This window comes from Oryctolagus cuniculus, chromosome 9, assembly GCF_964237555.1.
Source record: "Oryctolagus cuniculus chromosome 9, mOryCun1.1, whole genome shotgun sequence".
In the NCBI taxonomy this organism is placed as follows: Eukaryota; Metazoa; Chordata; class Mammalia; order Lagomorpha; family Leporidae; genus Oryctolagus; species Oryctolagus cuniculus.
In genome coordinates, this window is record NC_091440.1 from 40016571 (window position 1) to 40035812 (window position 19242).

The window sequence follows — 19242 nt, forward strand, 5'->3', positions numbered from 1 at the left end:
GCCAGACTGCCACCATTCTGCAGCAGAATTAAGCTTAGAGAAGTTAAGAGGCTTCTAAGTAGCAGTCAATCAAATAGGAATGAATTCAGGCCTGCCTTCGAGGCGACTAAACGTTCCAGCAGGGAAAAATATCTTCCCTTCTGCCTACAGCTTCTCATCCATTCCTTCAAGATTCGCCACAGGCCGATACTCCAGCCACTCTGGGCCGAACTCCAGTGCTTTGTGGGCCAGCGAGCAGATGAGGAAGCCAGCGCGCGGGCGCCTTCTTCGCACAGGAGACCTTGGCCAGCCAAGTCCGACTGACGGGGGCCTCTCCGCAAACCTCCCGCTCCCGTCGCCAAGACCCTCCCGAGAGAGACAGCGAGGCCGCACGGCTTCCAGTTCAAAGGGCTCCATCTCCAGAAAAGCCAGCATCCCGCCTCTGCAAGGGCGAAGTGCAGCCGGCTTCCTCGGGTGAGCAGCGGGGAGGACGTGTCACGGCCCCGGGCCCACGCGATCGCTCTGTCTGCGCAACCCCTCTGGGCAAGACCCCACTCCCTCGCTGCTCCCGTCCCCACCCCGGGGCGAGCGGGCAGGCAGGCCTGAAGCCGAGAAAAGCAAGCCCTCCAGTCAAGAAAGGAGGGAAGCAGAGGAAAGAACTTACCCACTGGCGCGTGGGAAAAGGAATCCCTCCACAACATCAACTCCAGGATGCTCCCAAGAGGGGACCAGGCCAGCTCCCACGACAGCCGCAGACTCTTTAACTCCCCGCTTCCGCGCTGTCTTAGGCCAACCAGCGCACGGGGCCTGACGACGACTGGCCAATGGCGTCGCACCGCCGTCCGCGAACCAGCCAATCACATCCAAGCCGCGAGGTAAATTCGAATGGCAACGCCTCGCTCCCCACATTCCGCGCAGAGGAACGAGGCTCCAAATTCAAATCCACGCAGCCGCACGCTGGCGGCGAGCGCGAGGGGCGGAGCCTGCCCGGCGTGAGCGGGCGACGCGCGGTGTGATTGCCCGGGAGAAAAGCAAGGCGCTCCAGTTCCGGGTCGGGCCCGCAGCTGCCTCCCTCGGTCTCTGCCATGGCGAGCAGTAGCGGCTCCGGGGCGGCGGGGGCGGCCGCGGCGGCGAATCTGAACGCAGTGAGGGAGACCATGGACGGTGAGTGTCCCTTGTGGCCTCTTTATCTGGCCGAGGCCCCCAGGCGGAGGACAGCCCGGGGAGGACTTGAGGTCGCCTTCCCGCCCCGACGGGCATCTTGGAAGATCCCGGAAAGCGATTCGCCGGGGCCGCAAGGCTGCTGCTGGTCCTGTCCCTGCAGAGTTGTCTCTCCGCTCCTGGGTCGTTGGTCGCGCGCGGCGTCCCGGCCCCGCACGCCAGTCCGTTGCTCGCGCGCCGCGCCCACTCCGCTTCCCGCGCGCGTCCAGTGTCGGCGGAACGCTTCGGATGGAAGTCTGTGCGGACGTGGGCCGCGTGTGCGTGGCCACCGCCGTGGCCCCTGCCCCTGGCACAGCAGGGACAGGCGCTGTTTAGATATCTGTTATTAGAGTCGCCCCTGTTGCGTGTTGGAGCGGGTGACGCGTGTCCGGATGCGGTGGGCGTCGTCGCGGGCACCCCGAGGCACGTGGCGGCCAAGCCTCCACGTGGGTGGTAGACCAAGTCACCCTGTACCCTCCAATGTCGGCCCTTCGGAGTGAGTTTGGACAAACTGCTGCGACATCTTTAAGCGTGTTCTCACCACTCCGCCTCCCTCCCTCCCCGGGGCATGCAGGAAGCAGGGTTACTGTGATTATTTAAAGACAAAGCAGATAAAGGCATAGCGAGGATCGATTTGGGGGGAGGGGGATTAGATGTCAACCCGGTTGCAGCCTCCTTGCGTGAGAGGATTTGAGTGCTGTTAAATAGTCCTAGGTCCTGTTTGCAGTCTGCCACGGTATTTTCCATCTCTGTTAAAAAGAGACCGCTGTGGAATCCTCACTAGGGAGTGTCAGGCTTCCTACAATGTTTTGTTCACCGGAAGTCCCACTTGCTATCTATCAGTCCCTGCATGTAAGAGTTTCTGATGAAGGCTTCTGACTTTTTGCACTGGCTGCTGCTTTCCTCTTCAAAGACTCACCTAACACTAGTGGAGACTTTGCATTCATTTCTTACTCATCCAGTATCTACTTTGCTGGTTTTCTGAGAATTTTCTTTTATGACACGGCATCCAGCCTATTTTTCCATCCTCATTGATGTGTCATGGCATACCAATTTTATAAATGAATTTAGATTTATGTACATGAGGATTTCTGTATAAGTAATATTATCCTGTATGTTTCCTTGGAAGTCAGTGTTTCTTTTTTTTTTAAAGATTTATTTATTTATTTGAAAGTCAGAGTTAGAGAGAGAGAGAGAGGTCTTCCATGCGATAGTTCACTCCCCAACGCCAATCCGAAGCCAGGAGCCAGGAGCTTCTTCCAGGTCTCCCACGGAGGTGCAGAGGCCCAAGGACTTGGGCCATCTTGTACTGCTTTCCCAGGCCATAGCAGAGAGCTGGATCGAAAGTGGAGCAGCCGGGACTTGAGCCGGCACCCATATGGGATAACCTGTGCCACAGTGCCTGCAGGAGTATTTCCATTTTTAACAGGATGGAGAGGCTGAGGCCTTGGGTCCAGCCTGTCTTCTCTGTTAGCTGTCCTTGAGTTCCTTATTTATATTGCTGTAGGATCCCAAAGGCTTCAGTGTAGTACTACTTTATACTTAATCAGAGAGTGAATTTAAGGAATGCATCATACAGAGCCGAGGTTAGGAGAGTTCACAGTGTATTCACCTCATTTGACCTGCCCTGCAAGGCCCTGTCAGCAGAGTAAATCCAATCCAGTTATTCATTAAGTCTTTCCAATTTTTCACTCATCTCAGATTTGACCACTTGTCTTAATCTCTCCTATCACTAGTCTTTCACCAACATTATAATAACTGGACTTACTTGCCTCAGGTGCTCTGCCATTTTCCAAATCCCGTTACATATTCAGGCAGTTTTTTTTAAATGCTGATCTGATCTTCGTATATTCCCCATTTTATTATTTTCCAGTGACTTCCCTCAATTTTTTTTTTTTTAAGATTTATCTATTTATTTGAAAGTCAGAGTTATACAGAGAGAGGAGAGGCAGAGGCAGAGAGAGAAGTCTTCCATCTGCTGGTTCATTCCCCAGTTGGGCGCAGCGGCCAGAGCTGCGCTGATCTGAAGCCAGGAGCCAGAAGCTTCTTCCGGGTCTCACATACAGGTGCAGGGGCCCGAGGACTTGGGCCATCGCGTACTGCTTTCCCAGGCCACAGTAGAGAACTGGATCAAAAGTAGAGCAGCCAGAACTCGAACTGGTGCCAATATGGGATGCTGGCACGGCAGGCAGCGGTTTTACCTGCTATGCCACAGCGCTGCCCTCCACCCCACCCAATTTCTTTTTTAAAAATAGTTAAAACATTTATTTTTTTATTTGAAAGTCAGAGAGAGAGAGATGGCAGGGCTGGACCAGGCCAGGCCAAAGCCCATAAGCTGGGAATTCCATCTGGGTCTCTGGGTCTCCTGTATGGGAGGCAGAGACCCAAGTACTTGAGCCATCATCTGCTTTCCCTGGCACGTGAACGGGGAGCAGTGGAGAACTCCAGTACGAGAAGCCTTCTTTGCAAAATGCAGCTTAACCTGTGTCAAAACACCAGCCCTGCTAAGATCTTTAATAGGGCCTCAGTGGATTTGCGTTTTACACCCATCCTCTGCCTTACTTAGATTACTTTCACATTAGCCATGTAAGTCTATGAACTTAGCAGCTTCTCTCTAGTGGAGGAGGCGTTGCACAAGCTGTCTTCGCTACCACTCTTCACCCTGCCTCTGCATTGGTCTGATTGATTTCTTCTTGCCCTTTAAGTCGAGACTTAAGTGTCATGTCTTCAGACAAGTCTGCTAAATATTGTACACTTCCAAACTTGGTAAGATGCCCTTGTAATTTGTTTCAGAAGCACACTGTTCCGTTCTTTTATTTGTCATAGTTGGAATTTATTTTAATATATGCTGCCTCCTAGACTGCGGTATCTGTGACACCTCAGATAATTTGTTTTGTTTACAGTTGTAATTCCAGTAGTAGAACTGTAGGCACAATATATACATGGGTACCAAGTACACAGTAGGCACTAAAGAGATAGTGTTGATTATAGACAGTTTGTAAAGATAGGAAGTAAAGATTGTTGTCAGTTTAAAAGAAAGCTTAGGGGCCGGCACTGTGGCACAGTGGGTTAACGCCCTGGCCTGAAGTGCTGGCATCCCATATGGGTGCCGGTTCGAAACCCAGCTGCTCCACTTACTGTCCAGCTGGTTTACATCCTGGCTGCTCCACTTCCGATCCAGCTCTCTGCTATGGCCCGGGATAGCAGTAGAGGATGGTCCAAGTCCTTGGGCCCCTGCACCCACGCTGGAGACCCAGAGGAGGCTCCTGGATCCTGGCTTCGGATTGGCTATCTCCAGCCGTTGCAGCCAATTGGGGAGTGAATCATCAGATGGAAGACTTCTCTCTCTCTCTCTCTCTCTCTGCCTCTCCTCTCTATGTAACTCTTTCAAATAAATAAATAAATCTTAAAAAAAAAAGTGTAGGGATTAGATATTTAGCCTAGCCCTTAAGATACCAAAATCCTGCATTAGAGACTGGATTTGAGTTCCCACCCCAGCCGCTAACTAGTTTTCCACAAATGCAGACTGGGAGGCAGTGGTGTCACCCATGTGAAAGATCTAGAATGGAGTCCCAGCTCTGATCCCAGCATAGCCTCACCCCAGCCATTGCCAGGCATTTGGAGAGTGAATTGGTAGGTGGAATTGTGCCCTCTCTCTCTTCCTCTCGAATTAACATGCACTACTACTTTAAAAATGTTAAAGAAAGCTTAAAGGAAGAAATACTAGGACTGAGGTAGACCTGAAAGACAGCATCCAGGGAAAGAGGAAGAGGACAAGCAGAGGAGAAAAGCATGAGTGAAGGGCAGTGACATCAGGCACGAGTGTGATATTTATAGGTAGCGGTCTACCAAGGAGAGAACAAGTGAGAGAACAAGGAGAGATTGTCAGGAAGAGTTGGTGGCAATGGTGATAACGATAGAATTGGAATAGGGTCATAGTACATGTTCCAGCTTTTAGTTGCTGTGTGATGAAATTACCCAAACCTAGTAACATTAAGCAACAGAAGTTTCTTATCTCATAGTTTTGGTGCTGATCTGGCTCATCTAGGTGGGGGTTACTGAGTCCCTCATGTATTCTATTTAGATACTCTCTGTCTGGAGTCATCTCAGGGCTTTCTTATTCACATAGCTGCTTGTTGATGTTGATGTTGGTAGACTGAAGAGCCACATTTGGTGGCTGGGTTCGAGATATGGAATAACAATGGAGAGCCAGAAGGAAACTACATTATCCTCTTGTAGTTGTTGGGGTAGGGAGATAGAACACTCATCTACAGGCTGGTTCACTCCCTAAATACCCCAACCACTGGGGCTGTGCTGGGACCACAGTCTAGACCTCCTGAGGTCTGTAGGAATCCAGTTCCTTGAGCCATCACTGTTGCCTCCTAGGGTCTGCATTAGCAGGAAATCGGGGTAAGGCACTATAGCCAGATATTGAACCTAGGCACTCTGATAAGGAAGGTGTACTAGACAGTGTGCCCACTCCTACATTGCCTTTTTTATTTTTTTTAAGAGTTACAGAGAGAGGTAGAGACAGAGAGAGAGGTCTTCCACCCACTGGTTCACTCCCCAGATGGCTGCAGCGGCTGGAGCTGCGCTGGTCTGAAGCCAGGAGCCAGGAACTTTTGTTCTCCCACGTGGGTACAGGTGCCCAAGGACTTGGGCCATCTTCTGCTTTCCCAGGCCAAAGCAGAGAGCTGGATTGGAAGAGGAGCAGCTGGGACTAAAACCTGTGTCCATATGGGATGCCGGCACTTCAGGCTAGGGCTTTAACCTGCTGCACCACAGCGCGGGCCCCCATTGCCTCTTTTAACCCAGCATTGGAAGTTGATACAGTGTCACTCAGGTGAGGACTTTGAAGTCAGCAATAGGCTCCCAACATACCTGGACTTACTTGCTCTGTAAACCAAGAATGCAAGGCTGTGCATCCAGTGCTCTTTCCTTAGGCTGTTTCTCAGACTTCTGGTAACATATTCCCAGTGAGAGCTGGTTTGCTAACCCCTTCCTGTAAAAGTAAGGATTTTCCAAGGTCACTGTTCTTTAGATGCAGTTAGGAAGTCTGTCAAAGTAACGCATTACTTCAAAGGAGAGAAGAGCTATGTGATCATTTCAGTCATTGATGAAAAGCTGTTAGTATCATTTTTTTCAAGTACAGGTTAGCAATATGAAACCAACATCATTATTAATGTATTCCAGATCACTTTTTTTCAAATACTGATTTTTAAGGCTTTGCCAAATAGCAGAGGATAAGGAAAAAATTATTAATAAAGAGACGAAACTTATTTGTAGGGGAAATAATCATCTGATTAAAAAATACAAGTCAGTCAACTAAAAAACTATTAGACGTATCAGCAGTAACTACTTAGAATGTGCAAGCAGGAAGTGGAACCCATGTACAAAAAGTTAAAGAAAATTAATATTAAATAAGGCAGATTGAGCACTTGCTGAAGCTTTTTGATCCAATCATATAAGAATTATTGGAAATAATAAGAAAGTATTGGTTATTATCAATATGGCCATATTCAGAAAGCAAAAGGGGAGTCTCTATTGATTAGAGAGTGGTTTCCCCAACGGGAACCACAGCAGGAGAGTGGAAAGAGAAGCTGATGAAACATGCTGCCTTGCCCGAGTGAAGCTGGAGTCAGAGATGACCCATCTGCTGTGGTCAGGGGTGGAGTGGTATCTGCCATGTGTCTTCTGGGTCCAGAGCTAAGATGCTTCTCTGAGGCCTAACCCAGGGTGCTGAGAACGGGGTGAGGAATACTGTCCAATAACATGTTCCCAATTTATGACATCTGAGAGAAATCCTCTATGGAAGGTAAGCTTTATCCAAGAATCACAAAGCACCTAAGGTAGATTTTTTAAAAAAGGTAAATAACTGAAATAGAAAATTAAGTAGATTTTGGGGTGGGCAAGAAAGAAAAGTAGTAGTGGTAGCTAGTAACTCATAGTGCTGCATGTGCCAGGCACCATTCTTAAATATATCCTTTAATCCGCACATCAGTTGCATAAAATAAGTACTATTATCTCCATTTTGTAGAATCATGAATTAAAGTTACAGTAAGTTTAACTTGCACAGTAAATAAGAAAGCTGAATTTGACCCCAGCTTGTCTGGCTCTGGAGATTACCCACTTAGCCCTACTATTTTGCTGCTTGCTTATTCTTCCAAAAATAGATATAAGAGAAAAATCTCAAAAACAGTTTTAATAATATAGCCTTAACTAGATAAAGGCTTGAGAGCCAGCCATGAAGTAGGGAAGGGTTATAAATAGGCATTTATTTATGAAACAGGAAAAAGTGATTATGAGGAGAGGATGTTAGGAAGGAATTAGAAATCCAGAACAAATTCAGAATAAATTCAGCAGATACAAATGAAGAGCAAAGTGTTCAGTAAACTGGAATTTTAAAACTGAAGAAATGAGACTGGCGCCGCGGCTCAATAGGCTCATCCTCCACCTTGTGGCACCGGCACACCGGGTTCTAGTCCGGGTTGGGGCACTGGATTCTGTCCCGGTTGCCCCTCTTCCAGGCCAGCTCTCTGCTGTGGCCCAGGAGCGCAGTGGAGGATGGCCCAAGTGCTTGGGCCCTGCACCTGCATGGGAGACCAGGAGAAGCACCTGGCTCCCGGCTTCGGATCAGCGCGGTGCGCTGGCCACAGCGGCCATTGGAGGGTGAACCAACAGTAAAGGAAGACCTTTCTCTCTGTCTCTCTGTGTCCACTCTGCCTGTCAAAAAAAAAAAAAAAAAAAAAAAAAACCTGAAGAAATGAAAATGTCAGCTGTCAGACAAGCCAGATTGACAGGGACAGAGGTTGCTCTCTGACTTGAAGCAACCAATAAAACCCAGGTAAAACATACAGACAATGGCACTCAGGACACTGCACATCAGGCGTCAAAGGACAATAATCCCTGAGACAGGGCACAGTGGAGCAAGCTGTGTGGTCATAGAGCTTGCTGCCCTCAGAGTTTCAGACTGCAGTGTGGCTAGAGGTCCCTGGTGGGACTTAGTGGACGACCTGAAGTGCACACAAGGAAGTTACGAGGCCAGGGAGACCGAGGCAGGTAGAGTTTGTAGTGTACCTGAAAGAAGACAGCTGTACAGAGAATTCTGGAGATCTGTAGAAGAGTCCCGCCACGAATATTCAGCACAGTATTGATTAGCATGTATATGAGAAAAGTACCCAGAAAGCTGGGTGAAGAACCTTCCCAGAGGATTAGAAAGAACAGTACACCATGCTCAGAAAGGGTAGAGAATAGTGCCAGTATCTACCAGCCAGAATGAAAAATAGATAATTCACCAGATATTGGTAGACTTCTCAGAAGTGTCCTGCCTCAGTAGTGGGAAGCAATTTACTCCACACTAGACAGGATTTTGGTTCTGCCTAATAAATCTGAAAAATAAGACCCCAAAAGAATTAAACTGTTCACAGATAAAGTATCTTTTAGCTCAAAAATATATACAGAATATAAAAATGTCTGGGACAGGTGTTTTGGCCAAATGGGTAAAGCCACAGCTTGGTTCCCACAACCTGTTTTGGAGTGACTGGTTCAAGTCCTGGCTACTTAGAGCTTCCCATCTAGCTTCCTCTTAATGCACCTGGGAGACAGAAGATCATGACCCAAGTTCTTGGGTTCTTGCCATTTGGTGGGGAAGACCCAGATGAAGTTCCTGATTCCTGGCTTCAATCTGGCCTGACCTTGAAAGTTGCAGGCATTTGGGAGTAAACCGTGGATGTAAGATCTATCTAATCCATTTTAAAAAGAAATACAAAAATGCCTAGCACCCAACCAAATAAAATGAACACCACCTGGCATCTAATTGAAGATTACCAGATATGCAAAGCAGTTAAAAAAGTGGCCTGTGATGAGGAGAAAAAATGTCAATCAGTTGAAATAGACCCAGAGATAACACAGATGGTAGAATTAGACAAGAGCATTGGAACTGTACTCTTTGTATTCAGAAAGTATAGTATGAGCATGGAAGACAAAACATGTATTTTAAAGACTTAAATTGAACTCCGAGATGAAAGTGAATGTCTAATGTGGAAAAGTAGAATGAGTCCAAATCATGAACATTATGAATAACAGAAAAATTTTCAGAAGGACTTAGTTAATGAAAGACAAAATAAATACTGTTAACTTGTCTGTTCTTCAAAAATAATATGGTTTTCATGCAGTTAAAATCAGAATCCAAATCAAATTTGTGTTGTTTGTGGATTGATGGAAGATTCTAAGTTCACCCAGAGAATAAAAGGGTTTATATAAATGAATAGTAGCAAAGGAATCTAACCTCTTGCATGTAATATAAAATTAGTGTGAGGTTTATCTACTATGTGATAAATCTAACATCTCAGTTGAGTGGTTAAAAGGTCATTCAATAAATTATATTGGGGCACCTGACTTATTTCTGGGAGGAAAAATTAGGTCCTACTTTCTGTCCAAACTCAAGGAAATTAAAATGTGTTTATGGAGTAGGAGGGAGGAAATAAACTTTCAGGAGCTGGAAGAGAATTCTGGTGAGTATGATCTTTATGTAGGTAGCAACTTAATAAGCATAATGTCAAGGGAAAAAATATAGGAAACAATAGATAACGTGTTGACAATGGACTTAAAACATTCTTAATACATTCTGGGAAACAGCAACCGTAAGACAAAGTCCAGTAGAATTAACATATTTACACCCTGTAATGGAAGGGAAGGGATTCTTGAAAAAAATCGCTTTGGACTCATAGTTTCTTTTCTTTTCTTTTCTTTTTTTTTTTTTTTTGACAGAGTGGACAGTGAGAGAGAGAAACAGAGAGAAAGGTCTTCCTTTGCTCCTTTGCTGCTGGTTCACCCTCCAATGGCCGCCGCGGCCGCGCACTGCGGCTGGCACACACGCCTTTCTGAAGGCAGGAGCCAGGTGCTTCTCCTGGTCTCCCATGGGGTGCAGGACCTAAGCACTTGGGCCATCCTCCACTGCACTCCCTGGCCACAGCAGAGAGCTGGCCTGGAAGAGGAGCAACCGGGACAGAATCCGACACCCCGACCGGGACTAGAACCCGGTGTGCCGGTGCCGCAAGGCGGAGGATTAGCCTAGTGAGCCGCAGCGCCAGCCCCTAGTTTCTCTATGCTAGTGCTGCTTGCATCAAAGATAGATAATTTTTATAAACCACATAATGTGTCGTGCTATAAAAATGAAGTTAGAAAATACAAGCTTTCATTTTTATTATTAGACTCCGATAAATAGTGATATTGTTGTAGAAGTTTCTAAGCTCTCTTGAATCCTAAATTATGTATTTTATGGGCTGACTCTGTGGCTACCTGCAGTGCTAGAATTCTATATGGGTGCTGGTTCAAGTCCTGGCTGCTCCACTTCTGATCCAGCTCCCTGCTAATGCACCTGGGAAAGCAGCAGAAGATGGCCAAAGTGCTTGGGCCCCTGCACCCACCCACATGGGTGACTCAGATGAAGCTCTTTGCTCCTGGCTTCCGTCTGGCCCAGCCCTGGCTGTTGCAGCCATTTGGGGAGTGAAACAGTGATAAAAGACTTCTGTTTCTGCCTCTGCATCTCTCCCTCTCTGTAACTCCGCCTTTCAAACAAAAAGCTTTTTTTAAAGAAAAAAAGGGCATTTTACTGGCTGAGTAGTTCTTCTTACAATAGATCCAAATCTATTTTTTTTTAAATATTATTTGAATAAGGGAGACATGAGAGCTTCCTAACTCTTAAATAATAGACTGGCTAAGTGTGGTATTCCATAAAACAGGAATTTTTAAAGCTAGTTAAGGGGACAATAGTATTACGTGATTTTATATATTTTAAAATATAAAGTTTTAAAAAATGCTTTCTTAATTGTTTTTCAGTTCTGCTTGAGATTTCAAGAATTTTGAATACTGGCTTAGATATGGAAACACTGTCTATATGTGTGCGGCTTTGTGAACAAGGAATTAATCCAGAAGCTTTATCATCGGTTATTAAGGAGCTTCGCAAGGCTACTGAAGCACTAAAGGTTAGAGATTTGTTTAATTCTAAGTCATGGTACTTTTGATTAGAAAATAATTGATGATGAAGTTATATGGAAGATCTTAGTTGAGCGATGCTCAACTAATTTCCAGCACCATCAGGACAAATTCTAAAAGCTGAACTTAATATTTTACAGGCCATATTATCTTTTCTTTTTTAAGAAAGCTTTTATTTAATGAATATAAATTTCATAGGTACAGCTTTAGGAATATAGCAGCTCTTCGTCCCATACCCACCTTCCCACCCCTACTCCCTCTTCCCATCCTATTCTTCATTAAGGTTCGTTTTTAATTAACTTTATATACAGAAGACCAACTCTATACTAAGTAAAGATTTCAACAATTTGCACCACACACACACACACACGCAAAGTATAAAGTACTGTTTGAAAACAGCTTTTACAGTTAATTCTCACAGTACAACTCATTAAGGACAGAGGTCCTACATGGGGAGCAAGTACACAGTGATTCCTCTTGTTGATTTAACAATTAACGCTCCTATTTAGGCCATATATCAAAAGTCTTTATCTGTGTTTAGAATTTTCCTTCGTGTTGAGTAGAATTGTGTCTGCCTTTAAAAATATTCCTGGCCTAAATCCTGGTATAGGTGAAAATGATCTCATTTAGGAGTAATGTCTTTGCAGAAGCAGTCAAGTTGAGATGTCCTGTGCTAGATTAGGGTAGGTCTGATCCAATAATTGGGTGTCCTTATAGACCTAGGGAAATCTGGGTGCAGATATACAGAGACAGTACCATGGGAAGACACAGCAGGTTGAAGGCTGTGTGACAATGGAGACAGAATTAGAAGTGAATGAATGTACAAATATACAAGCCAAGAAAAGCAAGGTTTTTTTTTGTTTGTTTGTTTGTTTGTTTGTTTGGCAGCCACCAGAAGCTAGGAAGAGGGAAGGAAGGATCCCCATCTGGAGCCTCCAGAGATTATGGTCTAGCTGACACCTTGATTGTGGACCTCTGGATTCAGAACTGTAGAAGAATAGATTTGTATTTTATACCACCCAGTTTATAGAACTTTGTTATGGCAACCTTCAAAGTGTCATATCAGTTTTAGTAGAGGGAAGTGGGGTGCTGTTAAATAATTTAAAACATGGAAATGGCTTTGGGATTGGGTAATGGATAGATTGGAAAAAGAAGAACCAGCTGGAAAAATTTTAGCTGGTGGCTTCAGATAGCTTAACCCACGGTGTCACAGTGCAAGTCCCAATACATTCTCATGAATGTTTTCCTAACTAAACATGAATCTCAAATATGTAGCATATTTGAACTGTATCTAAAATCTTTGTTATAACATTCACTTTTACTGGATTCTTTTTTTTTTTTCCTAAAGATTTATTGTATGTATTTGAAAGTTAGAGATACACAGAGAGAGAGGGAGGGAGAGGGTGAGGGTCTTCCATCCTCTGGTTCACTCCCCAATTGGCTGCATTGGCCAGAGCTGCGCCAATCTGAAGCCAGGAGCCAGAAGATTCTTCCAGGTCTCCCATGCAGGTGCAGGAGCCCAAGCACTTGGGCCATCTTCTACTGCTTTCCCAAGCCATAGCAGAGAGTTGGATTGGAAGTGGAGCAGCTGGGTCTCGAACTGGTGCCCATATGGGATGCCGGCACTGCAGGCGGTGGCTTTACCCGCTACGCCACAGCGCCGGCTCCATTACTGCATTCTTGATTTAACATTGTGTCTACCAGGTTCACTTACATTGCATATAGCTGAAAAGCTTTCCTTTTCACTGTAGTGTGTTCTGTTGTACAGATACACTGCAATTTACTTACCATCCCTACCATAAATAGATATTAAGTTATGTTATATTTTGTTGGGCTAATCCAGATAATGCTGATTTGAGCATTGTTATCCATGTCTGTTGCTGCATGTCTGCATGCATTTTTTTTTAACTTCTATTTAATGAATATAGATTTCCAAAGTACAGCTTATGGACTACATTGGCTTCCCCCTCCCCCCCCCCCATGACTTCCCTCCCACCCGCAACCCTCCCCTTTCCCACTCTCTCTCCCCTTCCATTCATATCAAGATTCATTTTCAATTTTCTATATATACAGAAGATCAGTTTAGTATACATTAAGTAAAGATTTCAACAGTTTGCACCCACATAGAAACATAAAGTGAAATATACTGTTTGAGTACTCATTATAGCATTAAATCTCAATGTACAGCACATTAAGGACAGAGATCCTACATGAGGAGTAAGTGCACAGTGACTCCTGTTGACACTCGTGTTTATGGCATCAGTAATCTCCCTATGCACCAGTCATGAGTTTCCAAGGCTATGGAAGCCTTTTGAGTTCTCTGACTCTTATCTTGTTTAGACAAGGTCATAGTCAAAGTGGAGGTTCTCTCCTCCCTTCAGAGAAAGGTACCTCCTTCTTTGAAGACCTGTTCTTTCCACTGGGATCTCACTCACAGAGATCTTTCATTTAGGTTTTTTTTTTTTTTTTTTTTTTTTTTGCCAGAGTATCTTGGCTTTCCATGCCTGAAATACTCTCATGGGCATTTCAGCCAGATCCGAATGCCTTTAGGGCTGATTCTGAGGCCAGAGTGCTGTTTAGGACATCTGCCATTCTATGAGTCTGCTGTGTATCTCACTTCCCATGTTGGATCACCCTCCCCTTTATTTATCCTATCGGTTAGTATTAGCAGGTACTAGACTTGTTTATGTGATCCCTTTGACTCTTAGTCCTTTCATTATGATCAATTGTGAACTGAAATTGATCACTTGGACTAGTGAGATGGCATTGGTACATGCCACCTTGATGGGATTGAATTGTTAGGTGTGTATCTAGAAGTAAAATTGCTGAGTTGGGCCATCTTCTACTGCTTTCCCAGGCCAGCTGGACAGGAAGTAGAGCAGCCAGGCTGGGTGTTGAACCAGCGCCCATATAGGATGCCAGCACTTCAGGCCAGGGTGTTAACCTGCTGTGCCACAGCGCCGACCCCAAAAAAGAAAAGAAAAAAAAAAATATATATATATATATATATTCCAACAGTGGATTCATGGATTAAAAAATGTTATATATATATATATATAGTTCATCAATTTATTCATGGAATAAAAATTTGTTTACACATATACAACAAAAATTACATACATTTATGGGCTACTATGATATTTTAATACAATGTTTACTGATCAAGGCAGAGTAATAAACATTCTTGATTGACACTAAAAAAATTATTTATTTACTTGAGAGACATGGTTAAGAGACAGAGAAAGAGAGACAGAGAGGTCTTCCATTCACTGGTTCACTCCACAAATGGCTGCAAAGGCAAGAGCAGGGCCAATTCAAAGCCAGATTCTTCCAGGTCTCCCACGTGGATCAGAGACCCAAGCACTTTGGCCATCCTCCACTGCTTTCTCAGGTACATCAGCAGAGAGTTTGTTCAGAAGTGGAACAGCCGGGACTTGAACCAGCACCCATATGGGAAGGCAGCAGTACAGGTGGATGCTTAACCTACTATGCCATAGCACCAGCCCCCACTCATATTTCTAATGCAATTAAAACTTGCCTTATTCTATATTCAGAGCTCTTTTATGAAAATCTTCACCAATACTGGAAAAACTAGATAATGCAATATGGAATAAGGATGAAACTTTCTCTTCACAGAGCTAACCTTGTTTTTCTGTAGTATAGTCAAGTTCACAGACCTATTTCCCTAAAAAAGTTCCACTGATCTAAAACAGTTCTTACTTCTGTCAATCATTGTAAGTTCCTATATTAGCTTTAGCAACACTCTGCAGGCACACACCTGTTAGCTCCCTAGCCTCAATATCAGTATTGCCTAATTCAAAGAAGACTTGAAATTACATACACAAGTTTTTAAAAAGTCAAAGTAACAATCAAATGTGATTTTTCTTGTCCCATTCTATTTTCTTACTAATACTAGAGGTTTTCTGCCCATATACAATGAATAAAACATTTTCACTTCATCTAAGTAAGCATTACTATAGCATTCACATTATACAAATGTAGATCTTTCTATTTTCACACCTATATAGGTACCTAATGGGTAGCAGGCTCCCAAGGAGTTAGGCCATCTCTGCTGTTTTTCTGAGGCTATTAGCAGGGAGCTGGAATGGAAGTAGAGCAGCTGGCACAAGAACTGGTACCCATATGGGATGACAGCATCACAGGTGGTGACTTCACCATACCACAACGCTGGCCCCTGAAATTATTTATTGATGAAAGATGACAGTGGGATTTCTTCAGAATCATCTCGGAAAATATAGTTGTTAGGGGTAGGATGAAACAGGGTTAGCCAGATATTCACTAGTTCTCATTTGCTTTTTTTCCATCTATAGCATCAAAAGCCTTTTTCATTCTTAATACCCTTTTTGCACTATAATAAAGCAATAGACAATATAATATAATATAACAATAGACAAACTAATGGAAACTATGGGAACAAAGGTTAATAGATTAATTTTTCCAGTGGCAGTACATTTTTACATCTACCCTTAACTTTATTTAAAATAATATGCCTGGGCTGGTGCTGTGGCATAGTGGGTAAAGCCACTGCATGCAGTGCTGGCATCCCATATGGACACTGATTTGAGTCCTGGCTGCTCCACTTCCAATCCAGCTCTCTGCTATGCCCTGGGAAATCAGTAGAAGATGGCCCAAGTCCTTTGGCCCCTGTACCCAGAAGAAGCTTCTGGGGAACCCAGAAGAAGCTCCTGGCTCCTGTCTTTGGATTGGGCTCAGCGCCAGCCATCACAGCCATTTGGGGATTGAACCAGTGGATGGAAGACCTCTCTGTAACTGCCTTTCAAATAAAATAAATAAATCTTTTTAAAAAATTACCCCTCCCCTCCAAAAATGATATAGCTATTTTCTACTTTTGTTTTAGCAGTGAATTCAGAAGATAGTCCTGATATGCAGTAAAAAATGAAAATTACTGGAGTATCCACTATCCTGTTTGTTTAAAAAAAAATTGGAGGCAAGCATTTCAAGCCAGCAATAAATATGCCAGCAAGGATGCTTGCATTCTGCATTGGAATGCCTAAGTTCTAGTCCTCCTGGCTCTGGCTCCCAGTTCCAGCTTTCTGCTAATGCACACCCTGGGAAGCAGGGTTCAAGTGGTTGGGCCCCTGCCACTTAGGTGGGAAACCTGGGTTGAGTTTCCATCTTGGACTCTGCTCCCTTGCAGGCATTTGGGGAGCAGACCAACAGATGGGGGATATCTCTTTGAGTGCTCTTGTGGTTCTCTCTCTCTCCCTCTCTCCCTCCTCCCCCTCTCTCCCATTCTCCCTCTCCCCCTCTCCCCCTCTCCCTCTCTTCCTGTCTTTCCCTCTCTCTTCCCCTCTCCTTCTCTCCCTCTCTGCCTCTTCCACTCTCCCTCTCTGCCTCTCCCTCTTTTCCTCTCTCCCTCCTTCTCCTTCTTTCCCTCTCTCCCTCCCCCCCCCCCAAAAAAAAATAAAAAACTGTAAAAATGGTTTAGCTACATGGAGGAATAGTTGTTGATGACAGTGCAGTATTAACAAATTTATCTCCATGATGTCTCATTTTCTGTGGTTTTAATTTAATCAATCTTACTTTTTTGTTCTAGACTGCTGAAAACATGACAAGCTGACTTTGTGGAGAAGTCCTGATGAGATGTGTCAAGCTCTGCAAGAGGATTTGAGGATTGCATTGTAGTCAAGAATGAACAGTGAAATTATTGCATGCAGCAGTGTAGGAAAGTTTCCCTTTTTTAAAGAGTTATAAAACTATGGCTTTATAAATCAGTGGAAAGTAGCTTACAGGAAGAACCATCAGGTGTGTTTACATCTCATCTCATTCACTTTTTTAAACTACCCTAATGCTTTGGCATTGCAGTGTTCATGTTTATGTATTCCTTATTTATAGCTCTGATAACTTTAATTTTCTAAGCAGTCTGTCTATCAGATGTGCACATCTGCTGTGCCTGGTTGAAGTATAGTGGAACCCATCAGTAGTGATGTGTAGTAGTTGACTTGTTGACATTTCCATTATAAACGTTAATTTTGAATTGTTTTTGTGTAATAACTGTGGATTTATGTTGTATTGGGCTGAAAGTTGACAGGATTTCAGCCACTATTTGAGAATTGTGATTTAAATTCATTATGTATATCAGAATCTTGTTTTTTTTTAAATCAGAGCATTGAAAACATTTATTGTAATCTGTTCTTTAGTAATACTTATTTTTTAAAACAGTTTTTGAGCAGATAATAATGTGAACAAGACCATTTTTGTATTGATTGAAAAATAAAATTTTTAGAAATTTAGATTTTAAAAATAATATTACTTAGCTTAGTAGTGCTTATAATTTGAATCATTTAACTCTAATGAGAATTTTAGTTAAGAATATTTTTCTTTCTAGATTTTAGACATAAATGAAGTTATCCTATAAATTAAGGCCTAAAAAAAAACTGTATAAAGCAAAACATAGCCAGCATGCAAAATTCCTTTTTACTTTTACTACATAAGAGTAATTGGAATGTTTACCGAATAGATCTTGAGTGGTTACTTAATAAATCATTAGATGGGTGATATATTTCAACAGATATTTAATGATTTCTGAAGATTAAAGATTTCTAGTCATTAAGTATAAAACTAATCAAATGTTCTGCATCAGGAGTTCTAAGTATTACATTCTAAAGTCATTTTATGTCATTATTTTTACCCTTAAAGTTTCAAGTTTTTTTGTTTTGTTTTGTTTTTGTTTTTGTTTTTGACAGGCAAAGTGCACAGTGAGAGAGAGAGACAGAGAGAAAGGTCTTCCTTTTGCCATTGGTTCACCCTCCAATGGCCGCCGTGGCCTGCGCATTGCGCTGATCCAAAGGCAGGAGCCAGGTGCTTCTACTGGTCTCCCATGCGGGTGTAGGGCCCAAGCACTTGGGCCATCCTCCACTGCACTCCTGGGCCACAGCAGAGAGCTGGCCTGGAAGAGGGGCAACCGGGACAGAATCCGGCGCCCAGACTGGGACTAGAACCCGGTGTGCCGGCGCCGGCCTTCCCTTAAAGTTTTAACCAATGAAAGTGATAATTCAAAAGTGAATTTTAGGAAATTTATCATTGTGTTGGTTCTGTTCCTGTAACAGAATCTCAGTAGAAGTTTTTGCAAGACTAATATGGATTGAATCTGATTCTGTTGTTTCCCAAATTTTATATTTTGTTAAATACCATTTAAATGATAGTACAAGCATTCACTGTTACCATTTTCTGTTGTTCCAACAAGCTGATATGGATTTAAGAAAACTGTATTTAAATCGCAACTTTCTCTTAATGTAAGCCTTTGACCATTTTAACTTTTTAAATGCATAGCACTGAATGGTCTGTCATTGACAGAACAGTTTGGGAGACAGTAAGAACTTGTGACAAATCATTTGATTGATAATAAACACTGCAAATAACAACATGTTCTTATTTAAAAAATCAAAGAGAACACTTTTGTCCTACTCAAAAATTTGTATATATTTCTAGGCAGTAAGAATTGGTAGTTTTATTTATGACTTTGTAGATTAAGTTATTTATGTGTGAAATAATAGTGGGAAAATATATTGAGGGATTATGTTTACAGAGGACTTCTTTAATGTGTCACATTTCTTAAATGTAAATGTATTTTTAATGCATACTTAATATTTAAGAAACTGAGCAAAATTATGATACAATTGCAGTGTTGTGCATGTTGTCAATGACTAAAATAAAACCATTTTGGTGGTGTTGACATTTATTTCTGATTTAATATGTCTCTGTGAATTCAGTTGTTTCTACAGATAACCTGTATTTTTTTTAAAGAGCTCTTTTCTTTTTGTTATCATTTATTTTATTTTAAAGATTTATTTAATTATTTGAAAGTCAGAGTTACAGAGAGGCAGAGACAGAGAGAGAAAGAGACAGGTCTTCCATCTCCTGGGTCACTCAGCCAGAGCTGTGTCGCAACAGCCAGAGCTGTGCCATTGCGAAGCCAGGAGCCAGGAGCTTCTTCAGGGTCTCCCACGTGGGTGCAGGGGCCCAAGCACTTTGGGGCATCTTCCACTGCTTTTCCAGGTACATTAACAGAGCTGGATCAAAAAT

At 43.3% G+C, this 19242-nt stretch overlaps 2 protein-coding genes across 6 annotated transcripts in view; one reads left to right on the top strand and one right to left on the bottom strand.

The window, feature by feature from the left end:
- Positions 1-911, bottom strand: part of BORA (BORA aurora kinase A activator) — a 28102-nt gene extending 27191 nt beyond the window's left edge. For 2 of the 5 annotated variants that reach the window (XM_008260051.4, XM_008260047.4), the window contains exon 1: positions 648-800. In XM_008260051.4, coding sequence (XP_008258273.2) covers positions 648-680 — 33 coding nt within the window. In that variant the 5' untranslated portion in view covers positions 681-800. Of the gene's footprint in view, positions 1-643 lie in introns of all 5 variants that reach the window. The other 3 variants (XM_070048729.1, XM_008260050.4, XM_051850618.2) reach the window with 3 other exon arrangements.
- Positions 894-18898, top strand: MZT1 (mitotic spindle organizing protein 1). Its single transcript, XM_008260052.4, has 3 exons — positions 894-1143; positions 11020-11165; positions 16754-18898. The coding sequence occupies exons 1-3, from the start codon at positions 1065-1067 to the stop codon at positions 16775-16777; spliced, it is 249 nt and encodes an 82-aa protein (XP_008258274.1). The 5' UTR covers positions 894-1064; the 3' UTR covers positions 16778-18898.
- Positions 18899-19242: the final 344 nt, after the last annotated feature.